General features: G+C 46.0%; 1 protein-coding gene across 1 annotated transcript in view; it reads left to right on the forward strand.

The window, feature by feature from the left end:
* Window positions 1–519: 519 nt before the first annotated feature.
* Window positions 520–22,275, forward strand: part of LOC146809467 (integumentary mucin B.1-like) — a 32,264-nt gene continuing 10,508 nt past the window's right edge. Inside the window, exons 1-7 of the mRNA XM_085616309.1 lie at window positions 520–675; window positions 8,773–8,874; window positions 12,031–12,044; window positions 13,320–13,349; window positions 19,169–19,274; window positions 19,907–19,919; window positions 20,898–20,934. Of these exons, the coding sequence (XP_085472435.1) occupies window positions 609–675; window positions 8,773–8,874; window positions 12,031–12,044; window positions 13,320–13,349; window positions 19,169–19,274; window positions 19,907–19,919; window positions 20,898–20,934 (369 nt within the window). The 5' untranslated portion in view covers window positions 520–608. The remainder of the gene's footprint in view (window positions 676–8,772; window positions 8,875–12,030; window positions 12,045–13,319; window positions 13,350–19,168; window positions 19,275–19,906; window positions 19,920–20,897; window positions 20,935–22,275) is intronic.

Genomic DNA, 22,275 nt, shown 5'->3' on the forward strand with positions numbered 1-22,275 from the left:
TGCAGTGGCTCGTTTGGCGGGGGAGAAGCCTCTGAGGTTCCATGAGGGATGGTACTGCTCATCCTCTGAGAGGAGGCAGAAGTCCCTGACTCGTCACAGAGTGGGGCGGGCTCAGTGGCACTTGCAGATCAGTGATAGACACTCGGCCCGTGCCCATCAGTGCGTGAAATTGAACTACCATGGTCCAAGACTAGCAGTGACACTCCCCCTTGTCATGAGTGGGGTGGACCACCAAGCACGTGGCTTGGCTGAGGAGGTCATGCCTACAGGGTTGTGACATCTTCAGCTCAGTTAAATTCAGCTCAGACAGCCGGGCACCTGCACATTTAGCGCATTGTACAGTGCCTCGCTGCCTGACCCGAGCAAGAAGAGTATATGCCAGGCTGAACTCTGCTCAGCCTGACAGGCACTCTTGGGGGAGATGGGGGGGGGGGGGGCAGGGCCGCTCCTTCCTTAAAGACGGGCTGCTGTTATAAGTATGTATTTTAAATCTCCATAAAAACTGTATGCAAGAAGATGGCATAGCTCTGAACCCAATGGTTTTTGTTCTTGACCTTTTTCCTCTTTAGTGTTCGGGTGTCACGTGTGCCGAGCCACCAAACTGCAAGATGGGTGAAACTGCAGAAATTCAGGAAGGTTCCGGGCAGGACCCCTGCTGTCCAGAGTACGAATGCAGTAAGTAGTCGAGTGCATACCAGATAAAGAGTGTTGTGCTTGTAACTGTGTCTAGCTCATGGAGATGTGCATGATTTTATGAGAAACTACCCAAACCCACTATTAAAAACTGTGAGAATTAACTTCCTAACATAAGGAATTCTCCAATTTAAAAGATTTAAAAAGAATGATGTAGACAAAGAAAACAGTTGCCTTTTGAGAGAGTAGAGGAACATGACAAACTTTTCTCCTAAATGCATTATCTCAAACTAGGCTCTACCCAGTTTCACTCACTACTTTCTAACCTGGCAGGGTTCATCGCTACCTCAGACGTCAAACGCCACCTTATTTTTCTCTCACTACCTAAATTCTCAGAGACAATCTCTAAGCATCTCTGCTGTTAGGGTCCCTCCATTCTTCAATTCTTAGGGCCCAAACAGTCCATCTGTGTCTCAGCTCTTATGGTCCACTCAGTTCACCCCTCTCTGTCTATCTTCTCAAAACCCATCCAGTTCACTTCTCACTGTCGTATTTGGGCCCATCCAGTTCACCTCTCGCTATCTTTCTTCTATGGGCCAATCTAGTTCACTTCTTATATTCTTTCTTTTGAGGTCTATCCAGTTCACCCCTCAATTTCTTCTTTCCACCTATCTATCACTTCTGTGTCCATCCAATTTTTCGCTCAATTTTTCTCTTTTTTGGGCCCATTCAGTTCACCTTTCACTGTCTCTCTTCTTTGGGCACATCCACGTCACCTCTCATTGCCATAGCTCTAAGGAACCATTCAGTTCCACTACCTCCGTTCTCAGGGTTTATCCAGCTTATTTCTTACTTCTTAAGTTCTCAGGGTCCACCTAGTCTATCCTTAACAGAGAATGCTCCCCAGGAGTATCCTGTCCATCTTTCTCTCATACTGTTTCAGCATTCTGGACTCACCCAGTCCAGTAGGTATGTCCCACCACTCTGTGCCCAGGCAGTCTACAGATTTTTTGCTGTGTGTCTCCTAAATTCAATTGAGTCCTTCTGGCATTGTCTCGGATCTCGCTGTGCATATCCCTTTTATCTTTCATTCTCTCAGCTCCAAAGGCATATCTCCCTCTGACTGTCTCAGCATTCGGCCCATACAGTCCATCTCTGACTGTCTCAGCTCTCAGGGCCAATTCTATCCATCCCTCTTTGTTTTAGGCCCATACAATCTATCTCTCTTAGCTGCCAGAGTCCAGCTAGTACACCCCTCTTCATCTGAACTCTCATTTGGGCCCATTTTATCCATCTCTCACTTTGTCAGCTCTACTGGCTCAACACTCTAGAAGGCTCCTTCATGTCTACATGGATCATATTCCTCTTGTCCAATTTGTTTAATTTTCCTTATCAGAAAAGCAGCACACTCCATCCATTTCTACCATTTTGTAATACTCATTTGTTTCAGCAAATTTAGTAGAATCACACTTTTCACCCATTGAGACTATAACATATAGTGGGTCCTCTCAAAGTGTTGTCTAGATATAGAGCACATTGTGCGGGGATGGGGAGAACATGTCTTTCCACACCTCAGTCCCTATTTCTCAGGAAGAACAATGCACTTGCCCACATGTAAGCCCTATTGGGGAGTTACATGACTCTCTGCTAAGCAGGCTGTGATGCACAAATGCACTGTCACTTCTCTTCCATTGAACTGAGACATAGACATCCTTTAGAGGGTAACAACAGCCTGTGCCACCCACCAAATGCCTGGTGCCATCTGTTGCCAACACTGCCACATAGGCACCCTGCCGTGCTTAGCTGCGCTGACACCACCACCAATGGCTGAGCCATTTATAGCTCCCCAAACATTAAATTACACTTCATGCACACCATACTCGCTAGCGTTACTCCCACCTCTTATGAGCAAAAACATCCTCGGCCATAGAACCCATTTGCAAAAGGATAAAGGGTAATCCCTATAAAACTGCTTACTGAGGATTATACAATCTGATTTGAGAGACCTATGTTCTTGCAATAGCTGTGATCTCTGCGGTTGATTACTTACTTTTTGTACAGACATATCTGTGCATCTGGGTTCAAAGCCTGTCGAGAAACTGCTATATATCGGAACAGACACCTTTGTCTCCTTTTGACCCGCTCCCTAATTTAGAATCCAATCCCGTTTTCCCGCTCTCGTCCCTGCCTTTCCTGCCCACAGCGGGCACTCTATCCCTCAGCGCCCATCCAGCATTATGATATAGACAAATGTGAAGAGCGCCTCCTCACTGGGAGCTGTACAACTTGTGATGGTTACTCCTCACTAGCATTAATTCCCAGACGGGTTGACATGATTGCCCACCCAAAAAGCACCACTTTTCTTTGTGTACTTCAACCCACCATCCTCCTGTTGACTAAAAACCAACAGGCAATACCTGTTTTAATTTGGCCTTGGTGCCAAACGTGAGAGCCACCACCCTTGCTACTGTCCATGACTTCAGTCACCCTTCTTAGAATCCTATATAAAAATGCTTTCACCAACTTCTCTGACCACTTTGGCTTCTTGTCCCTTGGTTCATGTAGCTTAGGTTTACACCCATTCATGAATTTACCTTTCAATGTGTTGTTCAGCTTCTGACATGTCAGGATCAGTCGCCTGAACACTTCAAGTGATGTGAGCAGCATAACCACCGGAGCTATGAACCAGAAGTTCCTTAGCGGCTCCCCCACAATATACCACATTTCGGAAAAGCCTCCCCGAAGTAAATGTTACTAATAATAAAACGGTACAAAAGGGGGTGGTGATGGACGGAGCATCAGAACCAATCAAACACTCACACCCAGTCAACAGATCTGGGTTTGATCGATCACCGTTCTTTAGCCCACTCTGCCACCCCAGTTCAGACATGGCCATATGCAAATCAGTCTGCCCCTGTGCCTCATGGGAACAGTCCAGCCCGAATGGCCAAGCCATGCCTTCCCTGGACCGGAAACAAGCTTCCTAGGACCGGTTTCTGGCATTTAAGCCGTCTTCAGCCAGGCTTGCTTGAATCCAGTGGCAAAGTGAGCAAGGGACTCACGTCTGAGCATACCCTGCCAACTTATGGCGTACAAAGCGGTACAAAAGGGGGTGGTGATGGACGGAGCATCAGAACCAATCAAACACTCACACCCAGTCAACAGATCTGGGTTTGATCCATCACCGTTCTTTAGCCCACTCTGCCACCCCAGTTCAGACATGGCCATATGCAAATCAGTCTGACCCTGTGCCTCATGGGAACAGTCCAGCCCGAACTGCCAAGCCATGCCTTCCCTGGGCCGGAAACAAGATCTGTTGACTGGGTGTGAGTGTTTGATTGGTTCTGATGCTCCGTCCATCACCACCCCCTTTTGTACCGCTAATAATAAACCTGCACCTCTACCATTGCTGACACTTCCGTGCAGACAATTTTCTGTAAAAACAAACCAAAACTAATGCGACCAGAAGTCTTCTCTTTTGATTTGCCTTCTCCAAGTTCACCAAAAGGGGTCTTTTCCTTGTGTCTTTTTAGGTCTCGCCTTGCGAAAGTAGCGCATGTGCTGCTCTCGCAATTGCGAGTTCCTTTTGTAATCGATTCTGCCAAGGGCTTTTCATGCACGCGCCTGCATGGACAAACATGACTGCTCTTGCCATTTGTCCATAGCAGACAGCATGCACGTGTCCGTAGGGACTGTGGACAGTCCCACACCATTTTGTTGCCATAGCAACAAAATGCCGCTTCGCGTGTTTTCTTTTTATGTCAGTCCCCCCGGGGCACAAGCAGGCATCCACTTCTGTCTTTTTGCTGCGATCAGCTGTCCTGACAGAAGTGGATGCCTGCTTGTGCCCTGGGGGAACTGCAGGACAGCCGAGAATCTGTCCCAAAACGGCGACTTTAAACCGATGCCACCATGCCTTTCAGCAAATGCAGCAGTAGTTTTTCAGAATTCACAAAGGCAGTGTCTCTGTAAACATGCGACAGTCGCAGATTTTGACGTGCGCACTTGAAAACCTTTATAATTCCTATGGATTTACGACTTTAAACCGATGCCACCATGCCTTTCAGCAAATGCAGCAGTAGTTTTTCAGAATTCACAAAGGCTTTCCAGCTGTGCCTCTGTAAACATGCGAGTCGCAGATTTTGACGTGCGCGCTTGAAAACCTTTATAATTCCTATGGATTTTCTGTACCCATGCGGGGTCGTTTACTTGCGGGCGAAAATGTCCTAAATGTTTTGGGAATCAGACCCCATTTCTGTAGCATCTTTATTTGTTTCCCTGTTTCTATGTGAGCGTGAAGTGCGATAAGAAATGTATTGGTTTTAAAGCGTCATGGGGGTTTTAGGGACCACTCGACTGGATGACAATCAGGTGCTTTCAGTCAGAAACCCTACGCCCCCCCCACCCACTTCCCTGTCCGTCTAGGTGCTCTTCTCTCTTGCTCAGCCTGTCCTCAGTATGTAGCTTTCACCGTGCCCCTCCCCCGAATCTTTTTCCTCTGTTTGTTTTCTATCAACACTCTTCATACGTTTTTTTCGTCAACATTCTGCTCCTTCTTTACCCCGCTCGCTTTTCTCCCCACTCGCCTACTACTACCTCTGTTTTCTACTCCCGTAGCTACTGAAAGTTGTTCCTGGTTTCCTTTTTTTCTCCGCCCCGAAAACTTTATGCCCGCCTCGCATGTACTGTCAAGCCTGCGAGACACCCTAGGTGCGCCGGCTGCACACGCCAGGTGTGAATGCCTCACTAGCAGAACGATATCATGTCCGTGCAGGTCAGGGTAACTCACCGCCCATGGGGCAGAAATAGCCGTGTGCACCAAAATAAAAGCGGTCCCCATTAGTGAATCACATAGTTAGAACAAGCATTTGGAATGCAATAGGTGTCGCATTTACACGAGTTTAAGCTATTGGCATTGTAAATGACAATGCCTTCTATTTATGTTTTTAAAACGAAAACAAAAATAAAAGGCATTGTTATTTGCAATGTCAATAGCTCAAACTCGCGTGAAAGCGAGACCTATTGCATTGCAAATGCTTGTTTAACCTCTCATCATACACACACACACACACTGTCATTGCTTCAAAACCTCCTTTCTATGCCTCTCCAAATTGTGCGTTAAATGCTTCTTTTATCTTCCACGAGTTTGAATGCCTTATTTGTTACCTTTTAATGTTTGTGTCACCCCCTGTGATACCTTTCTCTCTCAGTGCCTACCCCCTTCTCTGCAACACTAAACTTTGCCCCTTTTTCATTCTCTGAACTACAGTGCCTGCTATTCCCACCCCTCCTGTTTCATCGGGCCAGATGTATGAAGAAACCGTTTTGCGATTCCCTAATTGCAAATCCTTGTGATTAGCAATTAGGAAATTGCAAAAAGATCTGTATGAAAGTTTGTTGAACACTTTCTGTGATTCCCAGTGGGTCGCAAACGACCTACCCATGAATAGTAATGAGGTAGGTCGCAATTTGCGACCCATTAGGAATCCCAAAAATCACAGGGACAGTGGCCTGCTGAGGTCAGCAGATCACCATGTCCGTGATTGCTTTTAATTATAGCAATCTTTTTTTTAAATGCAGCCTGATTTTCTTAAAGGAAAACAGGTTGCGTTTAGAAAAAAAATGAAAAGTTTTCTTTTCATTCTCTAAGAGTAGCCAGCAGTCCGTAGGACCACTGCCTGCTCTTGAAAAAAAGTTCTTGCATATATTCACAAAGGGGAAGGGGTCCACTGGGGACCCCTTCCTCTTTGAGAATGAGTAACCACCTACTTGAAGTAGGTGGTAAAATGCGAATGTTTTGCGACTGCATTTCGGTCACAAAACATTCCTACATACCGATGCCATTTGGTATTAGAAAAGGATGCCCTAGGCATGCCCATTCCTAATAGCAAATGGCTAACCCATTTTGCGATTCGGTAAAAGGTTACCGAATCGCAAAATAGGGTTTGGTACCTTCGGAACTTTTTTTCTCGTTGCAAACGGCCTTATTCACAGAATCGGGCCTTTTGCGACTGGAAAAAAGATACATGCATGTGGCCCTTGGTTTCCTCGACACTTCAGTACTAGGTTTCCAGAGTTCCTTAATTGCTGTGTCCACTGTGTCCTGCCAAAATCTGAGATGCATCTTTCACTGCCTCTTCTACTTCATCCCTTGCTTGACCCTCTCATCTTCACTTCCCTTTCTTGGTACCACCTTTATGTAATTCACTGAAAACTGACCCTTGCTTCGTGGCCTTGTAGCCTATGATATCTCCTAAGTTCCATTACCTCCTAAGAAAAAAACCTAAGCATTCTTCCCTGTCCCTTTGACACTGTGCTTCACCCTTGTTCAGTGCATGGCTGACAGCTTGTGCCACCTACACTTCGTTGGTGGTCTAGTGGTGAGCTAACCATGCTCAGGGTCTAGCTGGCCACCTGTTCCCTACCATGCGGCTATTATGTTTTTTTGGAGCTGTGTCACATTGGTTGGTGGCTCTACACTAGCCCAACTTACTGCAAAAAAAACCTGGAGGTCTAAACCATGTTTCCAAATCTTCAATATCTTCTGTAGTTCTCTTGTGGACCACTACTCTGAAGCCAAACCCTTAGCCAACTCACCATATGACAAGACCCTAGGGTCGAGCTGCCCTTCCATTTCTTGATTCTTGTTCTATGCACTGGTGGTCCAGTGTCACAAACAGATGGTCAAAATGTGTATGCTTATAGAATCTACTGGACCCTAGCACTCATCTGGTCGAACTTTCCTGATTTAAGAGTCTTGTGATGGTGTTCCCAGGTCTTTAGCAGCCTGTGGTCTTCCAAATATCAATTGCGTACTGCCTGTAAGCCCGTTCCAGGCCCAGGTGCCCAGGAAGGTTCTCACAGCTCCACCATGCCCTGCACACCCCAAAAATGATGCGTAAAATAGTATTAAAAATGAAAGCACAAATCTGATGCCAAGAGACATCTTGTGAAGTAAAACTCTTCCGTTGTGAGCCCCTTGGCTGACAAAGGCAGTCCAAAACTCCACCGCACATCCCTGCATAGTTAGGAATTCTCTGCTCTAGCAGATATGTTCAAAGAAGCTCACACTGTAGGAGTCACAACCTGAATGAGGCTATGGGGGCAAGGTTGGGTTGGGTCAACAGCCCAACCTATTCTGAAAACATCCCCTTTATTCAGCCCCCTATTCTGAAAGCAGCTTAGTGGGGAAATGCCAGAGTGACACAATTAAAAGTCCAGTCCTGTTGCCTATCTGGTCACCACCATGGCTTCTCTGCCCACCTGTTACTGGGTCCTCTCCTGTGCTTGGTCCTCTCCACAATAGCTCATCTTACTCATTCCTGCTCTGTGAAACAGGCTGGGTTGTGGGTGCCAGGCACAGAAATACTATTAGAGGTGGTGACTGACATCATGCAGGCAGGCATCCTGGCACAGACACTCTGCATCAGTATCCCAATGTCAGAAGAATATGGAGCAGGTATTATCCAAACAGAGAATTGCCCATACACCGCCCAACTGCCCCCTGGCATATAATGCCTTAATAACCAGGACACGCACACATACCCAGAAAACACCATGATTAAATATAGACCACAAAGACAACGAAATACATATTCATATACAAAAGAGGTATGCTGCTTTTAAACTTCAAATGTGAGTTACAAGGAGAAATTGTTGTGAGTTTTGGCTCCTGGCCTGAAAAGATGGCGGTTTTCTACAACCGTGGCATGAAGAGAGGGTCGCTGTGATGCTGTTCAATGATTGATGTCCCCCTGCCCTGCCCACCTCGAGTTATTCAGCGCAGGCTCAGCCCTGCTGTGTAAGTAGTGCTACCTAAAACGGATTTCTGTCCCTTCTGGAGACCACACCCTTCGCCTCTGACACTAGGAGATCCCCCGTCCTACCCAGGTGTCTACAACAGTTCGCAGCTCAGTACTACAAAGGTCTCTCCAATGGCTGGGGGATAGAGGCAGGTGCAGGTGTACCCAGGACGGGGAATGAAGAAAAGCCTTCATCCGAGTTTACCCTGTCCCTGTGATGGGCAGCATTGGCCGCTGAATGCTGAAGACATACCAGATGGCATGCCTGGGTCCCCAACTAGTGCCAGAGCCCCGAGGCTTTAAAGACCCTCATGCTTTCCTGTTCTTCTCCCACCAGAGTGTTTGCCGTGTGTTTCGATCCCTAATTGTGGAGCTGGATTTGTTGCTGAACCCGTTACCGACTCCCCGGAAGCTCGGTGCTGTCCTCAGTACAACTGCAGTAAGTACAAGCCAAGCTTTGCACAATCTCACAGGTGTGCACCTGGGGCAGGTTCTGTTATGCTATATAATTTCATAAAGCGCTCGAATACCAATAAGGTGTCTTGGTGCTAGCGAAGGGTGTGAGACAGTGCAGGTGGAAGTGCATCGCTGTAAGGGGACAATACACTGGGCAGCTTGCATGCTTGGTTACAGTGAGACAGTGCAGGTGTAAGGGTGGCGCCTGCGGGTGGACCGCTCTAAGGGGGCATTACACTGGGGCAGCTTGCATGGTTGGTTACAGTGAAACAGTGCAGGTGTAAGGGCTGTGCCTGCGGGTGCACCGCTCTAAGGGGGCATCACACTGGGCCAGCTTGCATGCTTGGTTACAGTGAGACAGTGCAGGTGTAAGGGTGGCGCCTGCGGATGAACCGCTCTAAGGAAGCATTACACTTGGGCAGCTTGCATGCTTGGTTACAGTGAGACAGTGCAGGTGTAAGGGTGGCGCCTGCGGATGCTCCGCTCTAAGGGGGCATCACACTGGGGCAGCTTGCATGGTTGGTTACAGTGAGACAGTGCAGGTGTAAGGGTGGTGCCTGCGGGTGCACCTCTCTAAGGGAGCATTACACTGGGGCAGCTTGCATGCTTGGTTACAGTGAGACAGTGCAGGTGTAAGGGTGGTGCCTGCGGGTGCACCGCTCTAAGGGAGCATTACACTGGGCCAGCTTGCTTGGTTTCAGTGAGACAGTGCAGGTGTAAGGGTGGCGTCTGCGGGTGCACCGCTCTAAGGGAGCATTACACTGGGCCAGCTTGCATGCTTGGTTACAGTGAGACAGTGCAGGTGTAAGGGTGGTGCCTGAGGAAGCACCGCTCTATGGGAGCAGTACTGGGAGACAGTGTAGGTGTAAGGGTGGCGCCTGTGGGTGCACCGCTCTAAGGGAGCATTACACTGGGCCAGCTTGCTTGGTTTCAATGAGACAGTGCAGGTGTAAGGGTGGTGCCTGCGGAAGCACCGCTCTAAGAGAGCAGTACTGGGAGACAGTGTAGGTGTAAGGGTGGCGCCTGTGGGTGCACCGCTCTAAGGGAGCATTACAGTGAGACAGTGTAGGTGTAAGGGTGGTGCCTGTGGGTGCATCGCTCTAAGGGAGCATTACACTGGGCCAGCTTGCTTGGTTTCAGTGAGACAGTGCATGTGTAAGGGTGGTGCCTGCGGGTGAACCGCTCTAAGGAAGCATTACAGTGAGACAGTGCAGGTGTAAGGGTGGTGCCTGCGGGTGCACTGCTCTAAGGGAGCATTATACTGGGACATCTTGCTTGGTTTCAGTGAGACAGTGCATGTGTAAGGGTGGTGCCTGCGGGTGCACCGCTCTAAGGGAGCATTACAGTGAGACAGTGCAGGTATAAGGGTGGTGCCTGTGGGTGCTCCGCTCTAAGGGAGCATTACACCGGGCCAGCTTGCTTGGTTTCATTGAGACAGTGCAGGTGTAAGGGTGGTGCCTGTGGGTGCACCACTCTAAGGGAGCATTACTGGGAGACAGTGCAGGTGTAAGCGTGGCGCCTGCGGGTGCACCGCTCTAAGGGAGCATTACACTGGGACATCTTGCTTGGTTTCAGTGAGACAGTGCATGTGTAAGGGTGGTGCCTGCGGGTGCACCGCTCTAAGGGAGCATTACTGGGAGACAGTGCAGGTGTAAGGCTGGCGCCTGCGGGTGCACTGCTCTAAGGGAGAATTATACTGGAACATCTTGCTTGGTTTCAGTGAGACAGTGCATGTGTAAGGGTGGCGCCTGCGGGTGCACCGCTTTAGGGACGCATTACATTGAGACAGTGCAGGTGTAAGGGTGTCGCCTGCGGGTGCACCGCTCTAAGGGAGCATTACACTGGGACATCTTGCTTGGTTTCTGTGAGACAGTGCATGTGTAAGTGTGGTGCCTGCGGGTGCACCGCTCTAAGGGAGCATTACTTGGAGACAGTGCAGGTGTAAGGGTGGTGCCTGCGGGTGCACCGCTCTAAGGGAGCATTACACCGGGCCAGCTTGCTTGGTTTCAGTGAGACAGTGCAGGTGTAAGGGTGACGCCTGCGGGTGCACCGCTCTAAGGGAGCATTACTGGGAGACAGTGCAGGTGTAAGGGTGGTGCCTGCGGGTGCACCGCTCTAAGGGAGCATTACACCGGGCCAGCTTGCTTGGTTTCAGTGAGACAGTGCAGATGTAAGGGTGACGCCTGTGGGTGCACCGCTCTAAGGGAGCATTACTGGGAGACAGTGCAGGTGTAAGGGTGGTGCCTGCGGGTGCACCGCTCTAAGGGAGCATTACACCGGGCCAGCTTGCTTGGTTTCAGTGAGACAGTGCAGATGTAAGGGTGACGCCTGTGGGTGCACCGCTCTAAGGGAGCATTACTGGGAGACAGTGCAGGTGTAAGGGTGGTGCCTGCGGGTGCACCGCTCTAAGGGAGCATTACACAGGGCCAGCTTGCTTGGTTTCAGTGAGACAGCGGCCGGGCAGCCAGAGGAGTCGGATGATCCAGCAGCAGCAGGGCAGATCCATGAGTTGGAAAGGTGAAAGCCAGTGCTCTCTAGAGAATGAAGTGAGGAGAATCTACAAACAGAAACTAGAATCTGAGAACAGATGTGCAAAGTAAGATACTAGGGAAAGCTGAGCACGCGTACAGAGAGGAAAGCAAGGTTAACAAGGGGCTGAGAGAGGAAATACGGAGAAGAATTAAAAATATTCTTGAGACATAGAGCAGAAGTGCAAAGGAAGAGCAAGAAGAAGTTAAAAAATTCTGAGAGCAGAAGTGCAGAGGGTAGTGCGGTGACCTGATGGGGCTAAGAGCAGAAGTACAGAGAAGAGAGAGAAATGTTCAGGAGACTGAAACAGAGGTGCAGTTAAAGAAGCAACAAGCACGGAAGCTAAAAAAGGCCTCGGCAGATGGGAGCAAGGCGATATGTGGGGGAGGGAGCTGAGAGCAGCGGTGCATACATTAAAGGTAAAGGAAGAGGACGCTGAGTAACAAACCAAGACGAAAGCTGACGAGCAGCTGGAGGAATCTGAATATGGAGAGCAGAACTGTCATATTCTCTGGTTGTTATGTTACTTAACATAAACCAAAGGGTTGAAAGGGGAAAGTGGGTTAGAAAGATAACATACTAAAATAATCCTCTCTGTGTTTGCTTTCAGAACCTATTCCACCGGTAAGTTATCCTTTTTTTTCTTGATCTAACATTCATTAAGTTGAGAGAGTACATTGCTAGAGAAGCATGTAAGGTGTGCGTCTCTTTCGTTGTGTGCCTCTGTTCAACATTAAGGCCCTGATTACGTCATGCACAATTTGTGGATGCCACGACTAATTACCATTAGCAAGGAGTGCGGTAATTAGCAGGTGCACAGTTTGCCTCAGAATGAGGAATTACCTAGAAATTCTTGCTGTGTGTGTAGTCATTCGCATTATTTCCACCAGTGAGCGCACGCCACGTGTGCGTGCCGTACATCACGTGGCACACTCCTGCGTTATGCGTAATTTGAATCTGATTTGTGCACTCCAATTCTTGGATTCTGATTGCAGATACGAGGGGAGGAGAGGAGAGGCGCAGGGGGCAGTTACACTGATACAGCTGCACTGCATGTGTTACAGACCAGAATATTTTGGTGTCATGCAGCCTCCGCAGTACAGGACAGATCTGACCTTGGCATGAGGAATAACGTGCACTGCACTTTTATTTAAGTCGCACTGCCCATTTCTCCCTTGCAGCGCCTAGCCTTTTGCCCCCAGCGCATTCTGGGCGGGGACTTGTGGTAGGGGCTGCTACGAATTACAATCCTCTACTGTTTGCAATGAAAATGCCTTTATAAATCTCACTACAGACTACAATGGCTGGGAGCAACAGACACAGAGTCAGCCAACTATTAACAAAGACTTCCTCTAACAAACAGCCAGGCCTATTGGCTTGTCCACTGCATGTTTAAAAAAGTGAAATCTATTGGCTTTGCCAATGCTTGTTTTAAAAATGGTCCATTAGGCACCAACTGCTCATATTCGCTTGGGTGAAAAAGATAAATAAAATAAATGGTGTTTCATTAGGGCACCTCCTGCAGCTTCAGCAGTAATGGAGGTCCCATACTTGTACAGCACTAGCTTTGCTTTGTGTCTTCCAGCCGGGCACTGATATAACAAGCACACATCACTACATGGCATCAGTACCCAGGATCTGTTTGTTACCAGGGTAGAGGACTACATGAACGACTCCTCCTCCAATACACATTCCAAGGGCTGCTATTCGCACCCATTGCAACTAAGCGAGGCCATCTCTCGGGCACAGTCTCGAATTTGCACCCAAAACGGTATTATCCCGGTAGCGGTGACGAGGCAGTAGGACTATAAGTCACAAGGCACTGTATCAGTCACATTTAATAAAATGCTTCATAATGTGCCAGCTCATTTATCTTTTCTTTTTTCCCACTTTTGATAGACTCCTTCACCTATCCCGCCTACCACTACGGTACGTGCCATGCAATTGCAGCCAAGTATGCCCTGGCAAGGAATTAATTGCTATCATATTTTATACCTTCAACACTTGCTCATGCTATGTTATGTTGTGTTGTATTATGTTATGTCACAGACATTTGTATAGCATGCATTACGCCACTGATATGATGTTACAGCGCTAGTTGCAAAATGTGAAGTATCACTTATTTGGTGCTAAAACCTGTACAATTGATGAGGAATTGAAGGGATGGATGTCTGTAAGGTATGGATTTAGCATTAATAAAACAGCAGTTCAGAATCCTATGCTTTGAGTTTTGTGGAGCCAGACTGAGCACAGGAGTTCCACACTTTAAGGTAATGTCAGGTCAGTTCAAGTGGATCCATCATCTCCCATCTTGCTTCTCATCTCCAACCAGACTTACCTTGCAAAAAGCGAAAGATTCAATCAATAACATATTTTTTGAGCCTCAATCCTGCAGTTCCTTGAGAACACAAGGTAGAATAATACTGAAACCAGTGACCTTCTGAGATGGCTTTGAATCCACCACTATTTCCAATCTGGACGCATCGTAGGAGGTGCCCCTTACATTAATCTGATATGCAGCGAGTCCCCTTTAGTCCATGGATATGCTCTGTTTAGGCAACATGGACATGCTTTCAGAATATGGGGAGACTGCTCTGTTATCCTAAACATGTATCCCTTAATAAAATATAGTCAACATCTTCAAAAATGTAATCTGAAATCTGTGGACATTTGTGCAAAAGTGTGAAGATAAATTCAGAAAATCTGCAGACTCGAGGGTATAGATTCCGATTTATTTATTTTATACGCAGAAATAAAACAGGATATGGTGTGTACTGGAGATATATTTTCTGCATGCCTGCTTATTAGACGTTGCTGCAAAACGGCCCCATCTAATGAGGCACAACTTCAGCAAGCGTCTGTAGTTTCAGTTTCCCATTATAAATTACAATTTTAATTACTGGTAGGGACAACATAGCCTTTTAACCTTCTGATTTCAAAAAAATGTGTCACACTGAGTTGAATGAGAGCACCTTTTATCTAAGGGTCATTAGATATTTGAATTTGTGCTACTGCACAGCTTTGTGTGTGATATTAATTGATTATAGTTCTTACTATTTGTAAACAAAATTAGATTTATTTAAGTTATGTCTAATTGCAGGCTGATGAGCATGGTGTCGGATTTAATATAATGTGGCAATTATTTTAGAGCTCTTGTTTTCCAAGATCTTGCCCCCAACCCAGCCATCTCTCACTTCACGCCTTCTTTTCCCCACTGAAAGCCTTTTAATGTCTAACTTAAAAAGACCTCCGTCTGGACGACCCATTATTACCAAATCGTTTTAATATACATAAGGAGCGCTTTGGCTCCAACCATTGGACCCTTATGTATTCACCTCTGGCTATTGGTTGTTTGATGTATCATTCTGCCTCCTATGGAGAGAAGTATGACGTTACATCGCATTCCGTTGTAACACATGCATTCACCACGCATGTGCTACAATGCGAATACCATTACAACGCAAACCTTTACCACGCATTTTATTTCAGCGAATAAGCCTTTAGCACGCATGCCTTTACAACGGATTTCGTCATACAAGCATGTATGTTAAAGGCATATGCATGGCAAGGGTTTCCCTGACCCCTACACTAAACCCTAATCCTGGTCCCTGGCGTACCCCACCACGGCCCTCAATTGTTAAAAAAAAATACCCTGCCCCTACCCTAAAATCTAAAAACGTACACCTGCGCAACCCCCCGGCCCCCAGCCCTTCCTCTGCCCTAAACCCTAAAAACACTATCACTACACGACGCCTCCTGGCCCCAAGCCCCTCCCCTACCCTAAACGCTAAAGCACTACCCCTGCGCTCCCCCCTGCCCCCACCCTTCCTCTATCCTAAACCCTGAAACGCTACCCCTACACTCCCCTGCTGGCCCCAGCCCTTCTTTAACCCAAACCCCTAAAAAAGTAGCCCCTGCCCCAGGGCACAGCCCCCTTACCAATCTTCTCATGCAGTCTGAGGGGCGTTGCACGTTATTTTGAGGAAGCAGTAGAGTCTCTCCATTTCCTCTAACGATGTGGATTGCTTACCAACATGGCTGTTTCCACACATATGCCCTTATTACTACACATATGCCTTCACCATAAATACCTTTACAACGAAATTCATTGCAAAGGACTCCATGGTGAAAGCATATGCGTAGTAAAAAGATACGTGGAAAAAGCTACGCGTTGTAACGGAGAATGCATTTATAATGGCATGCGTGGAAACAGACGCTTTGTAAGGACTGTTTCCCCTATGGAGTACTTGCACTGTAATCCATGAAGGACTATGTGACATCTCAAAGGGACACTGAATCATGACATTACATTTGTAAGGTCATAAATACATTGCATATAGAAAATAATTGTTTTGTTTATTTTTTTCACTACCGCAGGCAGGTTTTAAAAAAAATTATTTCATTCAGGATTCAAAATGCAAGCCGGACCTAGTGGCTTTGCCAATGCGTGTTGTTCTCCTTTAAACCTAGAACCTTAACTACTACTTCTCTATATTTTGCCTGTGATTGCAAAATGTCAATAAAAAAATAAAATATCTCAAGGAAACCTATTCAATCCATAAGGAACTAAGGGGAAGACGTACTATTTACTGGGTGCAAAACACTGGTCGCAATTTGTGACCATTATTTTTGTGACCATTAAAGAATTTTACAAACTGGCCTAATAATAAGGCCATTTGTAAAATTCTGATTTGAAGTGAGTTGTAATCCAGCCAACCTCATAATATTAATGAGGTAGGTTGCAAATTGCAACTCACTCTGATGGGAGCCCATCACAGGGATTGTCAGTAGACCACAATCCGTCAATTGTTTTTCAATAAAATAGCCTTTTTTGTTTTAATGCAGCCCATTTTTCTTAAAGAAAACTTTTCTTTGTTAATAAAGATAATTTACTTTGTTTAAAGTTTGTTTGAGAGTTGGCAGTGATCCCCGGACTGCTGCCTATCCTAACACAATTTTTTTTTAACATTCACAAATCGAATGGGTTACCACTCCAATTCGGTAACTATTCAATGGTTTGCAACCTGAATTTAGTTGAAAACGTTGCTCTGTCGCACACTGAATCAGTATTTGGAAGAAATACCTACAACAAGCCCCTTCCAAATACCAAATCAGTATGATGTTACAATCCCATTCTAGGAGTTGGTAAAAGTTTACAGATGCCTAAAATTGGATTACAACATTTAAAAAAACAATGTTTGCAGTTGCAAAATTGAATTTGCGACTATAAAAATGTTTTGTACATCTGGCCTAAGTTATTCATGCTCTGCTCACCATCGCAATGGCTGAGGGCATCAGCATTCTTCCAAGTGAAAGCGGTTTGTCACACGCGGTCCGAATCAATGGTTGGATAAATAGTCCAAAATCTGATACCTTTTGACTTATTTTACATTTTGAGCACTGTTAATGACTTCTTAGGGAATTACAAAGACGTCCATCAATACTTAAACGCTCTGACAAGCATAGATTTTCTGGAGCACTCCAGTGCACAAAATATATACCTTCAACATTTCTACTTGGTGGCTATGTCTAATGAAGGTCAAATGCGCATTAGCAATTGTACATTTACTTCCCTGGGGATAAGATTTCTCCCCATGGTAAAGCACTTACCCCTCCCTCTCCATTCTTCATGACGTATCCCTTCCCATCTCCCACCTCGGAGGGAGAGGCCCTCTTGCCATCGACAGAATCAATGTTAGCCATCTTTTCTGCTTGGTGTACTACCTGCAAGCGATATGTGCACATCTAGGGGCATATCAACAACAACCGGCGATAATTATCGCTGAGCGCACTTAGCGCTCGGATAATTATCGCTGATTTTTATCGCTGAGATAGCGTGCTATTAGCAACGCTTATCTCAATAGCGATAAAAATCCTGGTGCTAAGTAGCTAACGTGAGATTATCGCTGGAAACCCAGCGATAATCTCACGTTAGATTGTTGATAGGGACAGACAAACTTAGCCATGATATCCTCCTTCCATAGGATAACATGGCTAAGTCCGAAAAATACCAGACGTAAAAAAGCAGCGTTAACCGCGGTTAGCGCTGCTTTTTTTGTCTCTAACAGGGTTAGCGATATTCTTGATAATAGGAGAAATGTCGCTTAGCGACATTTATCCTATTATTTTACTCTGGAATGCCCCCTTTGCATCTCATTAGAGATGCAAGGGGAAGCGTAGAGTAAAAGGGTGCTAACATGCGAACTTGCATGTTAGCACCCTGTTGTTGATAGGGGGCTAGTTTTATCTCTGCTTTTTTGGCTTTTAAAGCCAAAAAAGCAGAGATAAAGCCCTTGTTGATATGCCCCCTAGAAACCTATGAGTTTGAGAATGCTACCTACTCTTCCAAAGTTGCCTACCCACAAAGAGCGACCATACTGTCTCTACCACGAAAACTACAAATGCTGCCTTTGCTGCCAAATTGGGGAATGTTTTCTCTTTTGTATTTGCACCTGATGAATGTTATTTAACACCAAGCCTGATTTTGTGAGTGAGGATGTAGAATTTATGTTTGTAGGCACGGTTTCCGCACACATTAATCCCAACCAGATGTGCTAAAACACCAGTGGATCAATGCCATAGTTTGCTGTTTCTTTATTCTCTGGGGACATCTTTGGAATTGAAAAATAGTTGTATTATAATTTTATTTTTCTTCTGTCTGCTGCCTTTCAACCTCATCCTGATAGAAACAACCTCTGCTCATCTCAGTGACGTGGCTAGTGACTGTTCATCCTCTGAGGGGATACTGGAAGTAAAAGTACATTTAGAAGTGACTGCTTTCAAGGGTCCTAAAGGAAATCATTTCATTGCTAAGTTCTCCCAACTAAAAGGGTCCAAACTAAAAACCTCTAGTAAGTTCCTTGTGATGTTGAACATACTGGAACATGTCCCTATAGGAGAATGTCTTCTGTCTAGTACTCCCACATGCGCTACACTATTCTTAAGACATACAACTAAATAATGGCCAGCGACCAAGAATAGTGTCAGAAACATATGTGCACAGCAGCGGCGACTGCTGCCAATCCGACATCGGGGGCAGCAAAGGGGTAAAAATAAAGAAATGTACACTTTCCTTTCACTGCACTGGGCCGATCTTCTGCTCCCACGCCGCACTGCTCCTCTCCTCTCCTCTCCTCTCCTCTCCTCTCCTTTCCTCTCCTCTCCTCCCGGCATTGTAATTCCCATGAGCACAGGCTCCCAGACTCCCCACGCAATCCAAGCGCTGCTCTCATGCTATTACTGCCAGCATGAGAGAAGCGCTGGGATTGAGCGGATCAGGCCGGTTTCACGCTCCCCAGCTGGGACTGGGAGCCTGTGCCCCTGAGTACTGCCGGTGTCTCCAAGGTACAGCCGGAGATATCAAAGTGCGCATGTTGGTTTGGCCATCCTAAAATGGCCGGCAAAATCAACATGTGCACTTTCAGTGCCTGCCACTCCTTCTCCCCCCTACTCCCCCAGACTCCGCGACTGGAAGTGAAATATAAAATGACAATAAAATACTTTTATTGTCATTTTATTTTTCTTGTGTCTGCTGCTTTTAGCAGTGGGGCAACATTACTCCGCTATAGCAGAGGAGACACCCCTGGTGCACAGCCTAGCAAAAGGAAACCAATTTTGTTCACGAAGTTAAGCATGGAATTTTGAGATCCTAGTTGTGATGTGTTCTGCTTGATACAGCGCCTCAACATTGGGGTGGAAGACTGAAGGAAAGCTGTGTTTTGAATCAACTTTTAATCTCTCCTCAACAGCCATTTTGCGCGCATGTGACGTGCAGTGATATCACCTGCAAGTCCAACGAGAGGCTGGTGGAGAGGCCCAAACCTCCTCAGGCATGCTGCCCAGTACTAGAGTGCGGTGAGTAAAGAGAGACTCCCAGAGCGTCATACCTGTGAAGGTGGTTAGTGAGTGCACACTCACGTGATATCAAAAGACAGCAGGCGGGCTCACCTTTTAGCATTCCCAAAGCTCCAAATGACCAGGCGCATGTGCTTAGCGTGCACCAACATCACCCAACAGAGATCGTGTTTATTTTGCTTTCTATTGATCAGTCACGTATCTGTCTACCAGTTACATGCTTTCATGACCAATCCATGCCACTTTCCGCTGCCAATCAGTCATGTAATTATGGATTTCTGCACCCGCACAATGAGCAACTATGATTAAATGGGAAACACAGCATGGACTCTTCCTGCTGTGTTGCCAGTCAGCAGCCTAGTCTGAGGTTGTGCTTAGTATGCAGCTGCCACACAACATTTGTTACAAATGATGTGAATGCAAGATGGGCAGTGCCTAGCCACAAGCCTGATGACAACCCAAAAATTGTTGTGTGTCAATGGCCAGTTTATGGGGTTACTCATCGCTGGCCTCCATGATCCTGCAGCTGGGTCTGACTTTAAGCAGCTGAAGTCTGCAGTGCTTAGTCGCACCAATTTCCCGGCCAAAAAACTTTAAGTCAATGTCCTTTAATAAGAAAGTTATCTACAAAGAAAAAAAGACAACATGTCTAGGCAAGAGATTGATTCCACTCAGCAAACACCGACCGACGTGATCCAATATACAGAAAATGCCGGTTGCTGTTTTTTTCATATGATAAAACCCCAGCATGCTGAGTAATGTTCATGGTATGTATGAGTGGAGCACTAACATGGTTCTCTTTGCTTTTCTTTGCAGAACCAATACCAGTGGTAAGTTTCTTTTCTTCAAGATATCATTAAAGAAGTGAAGAGGATGGTCACCCCCTAGGGTTTCGGGGTGTCTCTGACCTGTATGGGGTCTTTTAGAGCCTTCGATCAAGCCCTACCTGTAATGTCACCTGTACACGTGTTTTGTTTATGATTGATCAGTTTTAAAATAAGATAACAGAAAAAAAGTTTGAGTCGCAATTTCACTGTTCCATAAGGCCCTAGTCAGGCCCTATTTAGAATGTTGTGTTAAATTTTGGCTACCAGCTATGAAAAAGGGCATATTGAAATTGGAAAAGTTCAAAGGCAATCAGAAATGACTTAAAAGAATGGAAGATGAGTTGGATGAAAGGGTCAATCTCTTGAGGTTGTTTTCAGTTTTCATACTGAGATGAGACCATGCGAGGGGGTGACATGCAGGACCCGCCGGTAGCCTGTTCAGTCACACCGAAATTTAGGGTAGAAGGAGAGATTGTTCATCTTTGCCAAAGAAAATTGAAGTGTGAGTTGTTACAAGGTAGAATAGTCTTCATTCAGTGGTAAACATTCCAATTTCGGTCAATGGTTTGAGCATAGGTTGATTGAGCTCACGGAGTCATGACATTTGTGGGTTCCAAGTTATGTAGAGTGTTGGGAATAGCTGATAAATGATGCTTCTTATTTTGGTGTTTGGCAATAGGAAGCAATGCGTGTTTTCCTGTTTTTTTAGAACTAGCTTGTTATAATGCTGGATCGAGTTTAATATTTATTCACAACTTCTCTTCTACTAACCCTCTTACACATGCTCTGTTTTTACCCTCCCACAGACTACTGGACCTACTACACTCACTCCGGTATGTTTCATGTGACTTGTTTGGATGATGATGCCCTAGTTCTAAACGTGTTATAGAAGACACACTTTATTGCAGAATTTGAAGTCCAGAATCAAGTAGTCTGCAGCCATTCTCAACCCATGACCTAATCCCTTGATTTACTTCGCCTTTGCTGCTACTTACTCACTCCAATATCTGCCCTGAGGCTGTTTTGTTTTTTCTTAATCCCTTGAATTACTTCGCCTTTGCTCCTACCTACTGCCATCTCTGCTTGTTTTTTTTTTCTTAATCCCTAAATATGCTTCGCCTTTGCAGCTACCTATTGACATAACTGCCCTCAGGCTGCTTGTTTTTTTTCTTAATTCCTTGATTTACTTCTCCTTTGCTGCTACCTACTGCCATATGGGCTTGGGGTTTTTCCTTAATCCCTTGATTTACTTCGCCTTTGCTGCTACTTACTCACTCCAATATCTGCCCTTCGCCTTTGCTCCTACCTACTGCCATCTCTGCTTGTTTTTTTTTTCTTCATCCCTAAATATGCTTCGCCTTTGCAGCTACCTATTGACATAACTGCCCTCAGGCTGCTTGTTTTTTTTCTTAATTCCTTGATTTACCTCCCCTTTGCTGCTACCTACTGCCATATGGGCTTGGGGTTTTTCCTTAATCCCTTGATTTACTTCGCCTTTGCTGTTACCTACTGCTATATCTGCCCTGAAGTTGCTTGTGTATTTTCTTAATCCCTTGATTTATTTCGCCTTTGCTGCTACCTACTGTCATATCTATCATGGGGCTGCTTGTTTTTTTCTTAATCCCTTGATTTACACCCCCTTTGCTGCTACCTACTACCTTATCTGCCCTGAGGCAGCTTGGGGGTGTCGGGGATTCATGTAATTGGTAGCCTCCTCACATGTGCAAATAGGTAGATGAGCATCTTGACTGATAACAACTTCCTCGTTTTACTACCCCACTCCCACCTCTGACCCTGCTATTGTAAAGTTGTCAACAATAAACCTCTGCCTTCCAAAAGGAAGTAAAAACTATGCGCCCAGACGTTCATAGGACACTTTGCAACACTTTCTGATTTTCTTGGGAGGCTGACTCAGCTGCAGCTTCCCAACAGAACTCAATTGTAAGAACATGCATAGGTATCCATGAATAAAGCAAATCTCCATTTCGGCGTGTTTGAATGAAACCTATGCATGCATTTGCACTGTTTCATTTTTTTTAAATTTCTCTATGGAGATTTTTTCCCCCCGTGAATTACTCAGCCTATACCCCCGCCAATGTCAGGGGCACTTTGGGGTAAAAGTCCATACATTACCCCTGACAGCAGATGAACTCATACTTAAAACTAAACGATAC

This window comes from Triturus cristatus, chromosome 7 (genome assembly GCF_964204655.1).
Source record: "Triturus cristatus chromosome 7, aTriCri1.1, whole genome shotgun sequence".
NCBI lineage: Eukaryota > Metazoa > Chordata > Amphibia > Caudata > Salamandridae > Triturus > Triturus cristatus.